Source organism: Physeter macrocephalus, chromosome 2 (genome assembly GCF_002837175.3).
Source record: "Physeter macrocephalus isolate SW-GA chromosome 2, ASM283717v5, whole genome shotgun sequence".
In the NCBI taxonomy this organism is placed as follows: Eukaryota; Metazoa; Chordata; class Mammalia; order Artiodactyla; family Physeteridae; genus Physeter; species Physeter macrocephalus.
In genome coordinates, this window is record NC_041215.1 from 15,727,121 (window position 1) to 15,737,711 (window position 10,591).

At 42.2% G+C, this 10,591-nt stretch overlaps 1 protein-coding gene across 1 annotated transcript; it reads right to left on the minus strand.

Annotated features, from left to right (window-relative positions):
• Positions 1–8,034: 8,034 nt before the first annotated feature.
• On the minus strand, positions 8,035–9,000 carry LOC102992221 (olfactory receptor 7A10-like). The gene has a single exon (XM_007115793.2). The coding sequence runs from the start codon at positions 8,998–9,000 to the stop codon at positions 8,035–8,037; it is 966 nt and encodes a 321-aa protein (XP_007115855.2).
• Between the last annotated feature and the right edge of the window lie 1,591 nt (positions 9,001–10,591).

Consider the following 10,591-nt stretch of genomic DNA (forward strand, 5'->3'; position numbering starts at 1 on the left):
TAGGATTCATGGCTTTCTCTGCTGTGGCCCGGGTTCAATCCCTGGTCAGGGAACTGAGATCCCACAAGCCACGTGGCAAGGCAAAAAGAACCCCAAAAAACACTGAAGCCTTGGTTGCCTTCTGAGATGGCCCACACTGTCTCTGGAGTGTGTATCTCTCTCAATAAATCTACTTCTTACCGATCACTTTGCCTCTTGCTGAATTCCTTCTGCACTGAGAAAAAAATAAAATAAAAAAGAAAAAGAAATCGAAGCCTCTAAAAATTGTCAATGGAGCATTTATTTATTTTATAAATTCCTACTAACTGTATATAAAAGGGTCTGAACTATGCTCTGTGGTGCTACAGCTTCCTCATCCCCCCCCGAGTCTGTGACTGTAGAAATTCTCTTTTTCTCTAGAAATATAGCTCAATCTCCAGGGTCCACACTTTTGCAACTTCCACAAGTGCGATTCATGTAAAGCTTCAGATTCTGCCTGCTCTATATAGAGAGACCTGAGGAGAACATATTGATTTTAAATATTACTTTATTTTTCTAACATCTTTATTGGAGTATAATTGCTTTACAATGGTGTGTTAGTTTCTGCTTTATAACAAAGTGAATCAGCTATACACATACATATATCCCCATATCTCCTCCCTCTTGCGTCTCCCTCCCACCCTCCCCATCCCACCCCTTCAAATATTACTTTAAATAAATTGATACTAGTGACACAGTTAAAGTTTAGGACTACATTCCCCAGCCAGCTCTGTTTATCTAAAACTCTGGTGTGCCAGGTTGGATTTCTGTTAGTCTTTCTAAAATAACTGGCTTCAGGAAAATAAAGTTTTCTTATGGTTTTCGTGTGTTTGGCACTTTACTGACAAGAATCATTCTTTTTAAAAAATTTTTTTAAATTTATTTTTTATTAAAGTGTAGTTGATTTACAATGTTGTGTTAGTTTCATGTGTACAGCAAAGCGATTCAGTTATACATACATATATATGTTTTTTTTCAAATTATTTTCCTTTATAGGTTATTACAAAATATTAGGTATAGTTCCCAGTGCTGTACAGTAGGTCCTTGATGGTTATCTATTTTATACATAGTAATGTGTATATGTTAATCCCAAATGCTAATTTATCCCCCCCCTTTCCCCTTTGGTAACCATAAGTTTGTTTTCTATGTCTGTGGGTCTATTTCTGTTTTGTATACAGGTTCATTTGTACCTTTTTTTTTTTTTAAGATTCCACATATAAGCAATAATAAGCAATATCTTATATTTGTCTTTCTCTGGCTTACTTCACTTAGTATAATATGCTCTAGGTCCATCCATGTTGCCGCAAATGGATAAGAATGATTCTTTTAAATGAATTATCAGTGTCATTGTTTTTCTACATGGGATCAGCAGTTAGAATGATGCTGGGAGTGGGCTGAGGCAACAAGAGCCTCTTCGTTCCCAGCTTCTTTTTTTTTTGTTCCTTTGCCATGTTTTGCTTCCACCTTTGTACCTCTTAAAGAGTGCAGAGTTATCCGAAAGTCCCCTGGTCAATACCGGGAGGGTAAGCTTTTCATTAGTGCTCTGCTGAGGTTCCCAAATCTTTTCTTTTCTTTTGCTTTCCTTTTTCCAACTTTATTGAGCTATAATTGACAAATAACGTTGTGTAAGTTTCAGGTGTACAATGTGTTGCTTTGATACATTTGTAAATTGCAAACCGGTTACCACCAGAGTATTAGCTACCACCTCCGTCCCATACATAGTGGCCGTTTCTTTTTTGGCTGCGAGAACATATGAGATCTACTCTCTTAGCAACATCCGAGTATAGGATACAGCATTATTAGCTATAATCACCTGTGCTCCACCTTGGACCCCCCAATCTTGTTAATCTTATAACTGGAAGTTTGTTCCCCTTTCCAATCAAGTTCACTCACTCTTCCACCTCATTTTTTTTTTTTTTTTTTGCTATTTTTTGTCAAAGGCAAACAATAAAAAGTGAGCTAGTAAGGAGATTAGTGGTTTGTTTTTTGTTTGTTTGTTTTTTTGTGGTACGCGGGCCTCTCACTGTTGTGGCCTCTCCCGTTGCGGAGCACAGGCTCCAGACGGACAGGCTCAGCGTCCATGGCTCACGGGCCCAGCCGCTCCGCGGGATGTGGGATCTTCCCGGACCGGGGAACGAACCCGCGTCCCCTGCATCGGCAGGCGGATTCTCAACCACTGCGCCACCAGGGAAGTCCAGGAAATTGGTTTTATTCAGGCGGGTCTATTTCTGTTTTGTATACAGGTTCATTTGTACCTTTTTTTTTTTTTAAGATTCCACATATAAGCAATAATAAGCAATATCTTATATTTGTCTTTCTCTGGCTTACTTCACTTAGTATAATATGCTCTAGGTCCATCCATGTTGCCGCAAATGGATAAGAATGATTCTTTTAAATGAATTATCAGTGTCATTGTTTTTCTACATGGGATCAGCAGTTAGAATGATGCTGGGAGTGGGCTGAGGCAACAAGAGCCTCTTCGTTCCCAGCTTCTTTTTTTTTTGTTCCTTTGCCATGTTTTGCTTCCACCTTTGTACCTCTTAAAGAGTGCAGAGTTATCCGAAAGTCCCCTGGTCAATACCGGGAGGGTAAGCTTTTCATTAGTGCTCTGCTGAGGTTCCCAAATCTTTTCTTTTCTTTTGCTTTCCTTTTTCCAACTTTATTGAGCTATAATTGACAAATAACGTTGTGTAAGTTTCAGGTGTACAATGTGTTGCTTTGATACATTTGTAAATTGCAAACCGGTTACCACCAGAGTATTAGCTACCACCTCCGTCCCATACATAGTGGCCGTTTCTTTTTTGGCTGCGAGAACATATGAGATCTACTCTCTTAGCAACATCCGAGTATAGGATACAGCATTATTAGCTATAATCACCTGTGCTCCACCTTGGACCCCCCAATCTTGTTAATCTTATAACTGGAAGTTTGTTCCCCTTTCCAATCAAGTTCACTCACTCTTCCACCTCATTTTTTTTTTTTTTTTTTGCTATTTTTTGTCAAAGGCAAACAATAAAAAGTGAGCTAGTAAGGAGATTAGTGGTTTGTTTTTTGTTTGTTTGTTTTTTTGTGGTACGCGGGCCTCTCACTGTTGTGGCCTCTCCCGTTGCGGAGCACAGGCTCCAGACGGACAGGCTCAGCGTCCATGGCTCACGGGCCCAGCCGCTCCGCGGGATGTGGGATCTTCCCGGACCGGGGAACGAACCCGCGTCCCCTGCATCGGCAGGCGGATTCTCAACCACTGCGCCACCAGGGAAGTCCAGGAAATTGGTTTTATTCAGGCTAATGCAATAAGGAAAACACCCCCAATCCAAACATCAGAGTGTCTCTGCAGAGTGGTTTTGCCTTAGACTTTCATAGGGAGGAATAAGCAAATTATAGGTGGAGGGATTTTACATTTGGGATTGTTATTGTAACCAGAGGACTCTGTTAGCTGAGCAAGAAATGCTTAATCTCTATGTCTAGCTAGTTTGTCAGAGAGGGGGACAAACAGTTCACCTACTCATTTATGAGACAAAAGAATGGGAATTGGAGAGTGTGTCTGGCCCTGTCATAGGAAACAAGGAGGTCACTAGAGAGTCCTATCCTCCTCCTATGGGGAAGAGAGGTTCTTTGCAGTACTGGTTTCTAGAACACAAAATGGCGGGAGGTGGGGGGATTAACTGTCTGGGTTTTCCAGCAGCACAGGTAAAGTTCAATATTGTCGCTCGCCTTTATGTATTAATAATTGAACCATGCAATATAAATGCCTACTTTACGCTAAGAGAACTTAGGTGTCTTCAATTAAACTATTTTCCCCTCTAGCCATGGTTCACAGTGGGGAATGATTTGGCAATGCTTGGAGATTAGTGTTGGGTAGCACAACTTGGTTTGGGTGGGGTGCTACTGGCATCTATTGGTGGAAGCAGGGGATGCAGCTAAACATCTCAAAATGCACAGGATGGCCTCCCAAAACAGACTTATTTGGCTCCAGAGGAGAATAGTGCTGAGGTTGGAGGCGGGGTAGGAGGGTTGGGGGGAGTTAGAGGAGTATTGGTAAAATTACTCAATACCTCCTTTGGTAACCAGGGCTTTAGAGGCTGGGTAAAAACGTCTGAAAAACTAAATTCTTCCAGAGATGCAGAAAACAAGCAGGCTCAAAGGATTTTCAAATGCATCTTCAATTTCCCTTGGAGTTGTTGATCATTATTCATCTGTCTGTTACCTTTTATTTGAAACACTGCAGCTCAACTTGTATAATTTTTATATGAAGTTTGTAAAACTTTACTTATAAAAATTCACGGAAGAGTCTCAGATTTTAGCTAAGAGCAAGGATAGGGTAGGGAGCAAACTTTTTCTTTTCTTTTTTTTTTTTTTTTTTGGCTGTGTCACGTGGGCTTGCAGGATCTTAGTTTCCCAACCAAGGATCAAACCGGCGTCCTTGGCAGTGAAAGCGAGGACTCTTAACCCCTGGGGTGCCAGGGAATTCCCTATAGATGCGTTCTTGCTCACCAACCCGGAAGCTCTCTGAACTCTGTCATTTTAGGTTTTCACGTTGGCTTCATTACATAGACAAGGTAGATTAAATCATTGGTCATGGGTCATTGGTTCAACCTTCAATACCTCCACAGGTGGGGGGTCTGAGGCTGAAAGTTCCGACCCTCTAATCAAAGTTCAGTCTTTCTGGCAACAAGCCCTGAAGCTCTCTAGAAGCTGCTTAGCCAAGAGTTATCTCATTAACATACCAAAGACACTCTCACTCAGGAGATTCCAAGGGTTTTAGGAGTCTGTGCCAGAAACTGGGAACAAAGACCAAATATTTTTTATTACATCATAGGGACAAAAACCAGCCCTCCATTCATACAAGCATCCCCCCCACCCCACTCTCAGAAAGTACACAGAACTCACCTCAGAAAATAGGTACTTCTGGGGAATTCCCTGGCGGTCCAGTGGTTAGGACTCCGTGCTTCCACCGTAGAGGTCACGGGTTCAATCCTGGTCGGAACTAAGATTGCAAGTGCTGGCAGGCGCAGGCCAAAAAAAAAAAAAAGGTACTTCTGCTTTAGAAGACTGTATCCTCCATAAGTCTGATTTAGCTGGTACAGAAATTTAGCTTCAAACCTAAGATAGTATTGATTTAATAATCTGTATACAGGACTTCTGCTGCTGGTTATTGAAGGTTGGGAAATTTAGACCAACTCTCCAACTGAAGACAATGAAAAGTATGCATGTAGTGTACATTAAAAAAAAAATCTGGGCTTCCCTGGTGGTGCAGTGGTTGAGAATCTGCCTGCTAATGCAGGGAGAGCCCTGGTCTGGGAAGATCCCACATGCCGCAGAGCAACTAGGCCCGTGAGCCACAACTACTGAGCCTGCACGTCTGGAGCCTGTGCTCCACAACAATAGAGGCCGCGATAGTGAGAGGCCCGCGCACCGCGATGAAGACTGGCCCCCGCTTGCCACAACTAGAGAAAGCCCTTGCACAGAAATGAAGACCCAACACAGCCATAAATAAATAAATAAATTTTTTTAAAAGCCAAGCATTTGAAGCCCTTAAAAAAAATCTAAAAAGCAACAAAGATCTAAATACTAGTAAGAAATCACTGCAGTGGAATCTCAAAAAGGCGAACCCATTAAAATAGAGAATAGAATGGTGCTTGCCAGGGGCTCTGGGAGGAGGGGGTGGGAATTGGGAGATGTTGGTTAAAGGGTACAAGCTTCCAGTTATAAGATGAATAAGTTCTGGGGATCTAATGCACAACATGGTGACTCTAGTTAACAATACTGTATTGTGCTCTTGAAAGTTGCTAAGAAAATAAATCAAGTGTTCTTAGTACAAAAAAGAAATGGTAATTATGTGATGGAGGTGGTAGCTAACACTATGGTGGTAAGCATTTTTCAAAATATAAGCATTTTACAAATCAGTACATTGTGCACCTTAAACTTATACAGAAAAGAAATCACTGCATGGAGACTAGGAGAGGACAGGGTTCCAGAGAAGTGAGCCAGACACTGGGGCTGCTTTTACCCTTGAGGTGGTCTACAAGAGGCAGCTAAGGGACCAAGTGAGCTTTAGGTCTCTACAAGACCAGGGATAAAGAGTGAGAGTAAGGGTCTCCCCTCTTTGGACTGGCTTCCGAAAGGAATGTCTCTGGGGAATAGAGGGGAACTGGAAGCAAACCAGTATGGACTGCAGCCAGGTTTCCCATCACCTGGTAGATGCCAGAAAAAGCTTATGTAACTACAGTGCATTACTATCAGACAAAGTAGATTTTAATGCAAAAACGTTTGTTACACCCAGAGATAACAAAGGTAACTTCATAAAGATAGAAGATTGGGTCCACCATGAAAACATAATAATTCTCAATTTGTATTCAATAGTCTATTGATTTTTTATATATATATAATTTTATTTATTTTATTTTTGGCTGTGTTGGGTCTTCGTTGCTGCACGTGGGCTTTCTCTAGTTGCGGTGAGCGGGGCATACTCTTCGTTGTGGTACGCGGGCTTCTTGTTGCAGTGGCTTCTCTTGTTGCGGAGCACAGGCTCTAGGTGTGCAGGCTTCCGTAGTTGTGGCTCGCAGGCTTCGTTGTTCCGCGGCATGTGGGATCTTCCCAGACCAGGGCTCGAACCCGTGTCCCCAGCATTGGCAGGTGGATTCTTAACCACTGCACCACCAGGGAAGCCCCTCAATAGTCTATTGATTGAACTATAAGCAGAGATAGTCAAATTCTATATCACACTAGGTGATTTTAGCATATATCACTCCATGATTGATACAACAAGGAGACAAAAAAAAATCAGTAAAAATAAGATTTCAACGTGATTAACCAACTTGACCTATTGGGCATATATAGAAAATGCACTCAATCGTTGTAGAATCCACATTGATCTTTCAGCGCAAACTGATCACCTACTAAGTTTGACCACAAGTGCATGAGAGCAAATCTCAATAAATTTCAAAGAATTAAAATTATAGAGTATGTTCTTTAGCCACAATGCAATGATACTAAAAACCAATAACAAAAGAAAAAGAGGTCCTCCATATATTTGGATACAAAAAAAGGCACTTCTATATAACTCATGGATTCAATAAAAACTCTCAATTGACTTTTTTTTTTTTTTTTTTTTTTGTCGGTACAAGGGCCTCTCACTGTTGTGGCCTCTCCCGTTGCGGAGCACAGGCTCAGCGGCCATGGCTCACGGGCCCAGCCGCTCTGCGGCATGTGGGATCTTCCCGGACCGGGGCACGAACCCGTGTCCCCTGCATCGGCAGGCGGATTCTCAACTACTGCGCCACCAGGGAAGCCCTCAATTGACTTTATTCAAATCAATTTGTCTGCATAGATTGCAGCAGAAATGAGGAAAATGAGGATGACTCAAAAGGGAGAGATGAAACGAGAATTGGTTTATCTAAGTATAATGTGAAAGCAAATGAGTGTTCACTACAAGTTTACAAACACATGGACTGCACATCTGATGATAATTTTTTCCTCCAGCTTTATTGAGAACAATTGACTTTGGTTAACACCTGATAATTACACATTTGATTTTACTAGTGCTTAATATAGACAAATTTCTGTACACATATATTAAACTATCTCATATATTCATATATTCCCATATATGAGATGTATTCCCTATATCACTATTAAATATGTAACATTTTGCCTATTTTATAGATGTCGACTGAACTCGGAGAGTTAAGTTAGCTGATAAATGACAGGTAGTAAAACACAGGATAGAAGGATTTTTTTTTTTTTGCTGCTGCTGCATTGCAGCCTGCAGGATCTTAGTTCCCCAACCAGGGATCGAACCCATGTTCCCTGCAGTGGAAGCTCAGAGTCCTAACCACTGGACCTCCAGGGAATTCCCAGGATAGAAGGATTTAATACAAAGATATCTGATTTGAAAACCCATGATTAATCACTTTGCTAGGAGAATTGAATTTTGGAAGAGTCAGGAATTCTGGCATACCCAGTATTTCATTCCCTTTGACTCTTTCTAGAAGCCCACACCTAAGGCAGATGACAGAATCATGAAAAAGAAAATGTTCCAGAGATCAGTGTCCTCAAGTCTCCCTTTATGGCTCTGTTCCTCAGGCTGTAGACGGAGGGGTTCACCATAGGAGTGACCACAGTGTTCATCACTGAGGCCACTGCCCTCCTCCTGGGGGAGAGAGTAGCTGCAGAACTAAGGTAAACTCCAACACAGGTCCCATAGAATAAGAAAACGACAGACAGGTGAGACCCAAAGGTGGAAAAAGCTTTATACTTTCCACCAATTGATGGGATTCTCAGGATGGACGAGACAATGTGAGTGTAAGAGAAAATTATCCCCGAGAGAGGACCAACACCTAACAGCCTAGTCACTAGATACATCAGGATGTCATTGAGAAGAGTATCAGAACAGGCGAGTCTGAGGATCTGAGCAAGTTCACAGAAGAAGTGGGGGATTTTCAAGTCTATGCAGAAGGACAGATGTAACACCATCAGACTGTGGAGCAAGGCGTTCATAATGCTAATGAACAAGGAGAAAAGAATCATCAGACCACAGAGACGGGGGTTCATGATGATTGCATAATACAGAGGGTGGCAGATGGCTACGTAGCGGTCGTAAGCCATGATGGTCAGGAGCAAATTGTCCATACATATGCAAACCATGAAAAAATACACCTGAGTGAGGCAGCCTGCATCGGTGATGACTTTGTTCCCTGTCTGGATGTTCACCAGCATCTTGGGGACTATAGTGGAGGTGAAACAGATGTCAACAAAGGACGGGTGGGAGAGGAAGAAGCGCATGGGGGTGTGGAGATGGGAGCTGACGGCCAGGATGATGAGCAGATTCCCCAACACAGTGACCAGGTACATGGACAGGAAGAGCCCAAAGAGAAGGGGCTGCAGTTCTGGATCCTCTGAGAGGCCCAGGAGGAGGAATTCTGAGACACCAGTCTGGTTTTCTGATTCCATGTTGTTGATGAGTCTACTGGAAAATAGAGACATGAATTACCATGAAACGGACACACAGACATCACTTGTTTGAGAGAAGTCATTTAAACAATTCTTCCCTTCTGGTTGCTCTACTCATTTCTTCCTTCACCAAGTAGTTTTTGAATGACTTCTAAGTACCATACATTATGTTCTAATACTAAAATTTAAAAATTAAAACATTTTATTAAAAATGAAAATATTTTATTTTTTTAGGAACTATCATGCCTGCATGGCATTTAAAAATCTATGATTGGGCTTCCCTGGTGGTGCAGTGGTTAGGAATCGCCTGCCAACGCAGGGGACACGGGTTCGAGCCCTGGTCCGGGAAGATCCCACATGCCGCGGAGCGACTAAGCCTGTGTGCCACAACTACTGAGCTTGTGCTCTAGAACCTGAGAGCCACAACTAATGGGCCTGCGAGCCACAACTACTGAAGCCCGTGCACCTAGAGCCCGTGTTCTGCAACAAGAGAAGCCACCGCAATGAGAAGCCTGCGCACTGCAAGAAAGAGTAGCCCCCGCTCGCTGCAACTAGAGAAATCTCATGCACAGCAATGAAGACCCAACACAGCCAAAAATAAATAAATAAAAATAAATTTATTAAATAAATAAATAAAATCTGTGATTAAATTCTCATCATTTCTTCACATAGGGTCAAACGTGGTTGGATGACTTCACTTTCTCAGAGAATTTTAACTCTGTAGTTAACTTTATACTGAGTCTTCTCAGAATGGCAAATCTCAGGTATTGCTGGAAATTATAAGCTCAGATTCTTTACTGTCTCAATGTGAGAAATAATATCATTAATCCATTCCTTTAAATATTCTACTTTTTACAAATTGGATCAAACCACTCTATTGGAACCTGTCTATATAGAAAGAATTGTTTTGCTGCAATCTATCATTTGCCATCAGCCTACAGTGAGGGACATTTATAAGAAAAGGTTAAATGAATCTATATCTCGTCTATTGTGGAAGTGTCATACCTGTAGGGGAAACTCCTGTCTGGCCCTTAAAACAAGAATAGCTAATACTTTTTCTGAAAAACTGATTTAGGGAGTTCCCTGGCAGTCCAGTAGTTAGGACTCGGCTCTTTCACTGCCGTGGCCCCAGGTTCAGTCCCTGGTCAGGGAACTGAGATCCTGCAAGTCTAGAAACTCAGAGTAATTTTATAGCATATTTCTTTCAACTAGTTGTTCCTTGGTAGCTACCTTTTTGGACATGTCTATATGGCAATGGCTTTGTAATTATCCCCTACCCTCCAAGTACTCTTTCTTTTAAAAATTAATTAATTAATTTATTTATTTATTTTTGACTGCGTTGGGTCTTCGTTTCTGCTTGCAGGCTTTCTCTAGCTGCAGCGAGTGGCGGCTACTCTTCATTGCGGTGCGCGAGCTTCTCATTGCAGTGGCTTCTCTTGTTGCGGAGCACGGGCTCCAGGCACACGGGCTTCAGTAGTTGTGGCACGTAGGCTCAGTAGTTGTGGTTCGTGGGCTCTAGAGCGCAGGCTCAGTAGTTGTGGTGCATGGGCTTAGTTGCTCCGCGGCGTGTGGTATCTTCCTGGACCAGGGCTCGAACTCGTGTTACACTGCATTGGCAGGCGGA

Coding starts and splice junctions, on each gene's coding strand:
- LOC102992221 (XM_007115793.2), bottom strand. CDS start 9,000: ATGTCTCTATTTTCCAGTAGACTCATCAACAACATGGAATCAGAAAAC.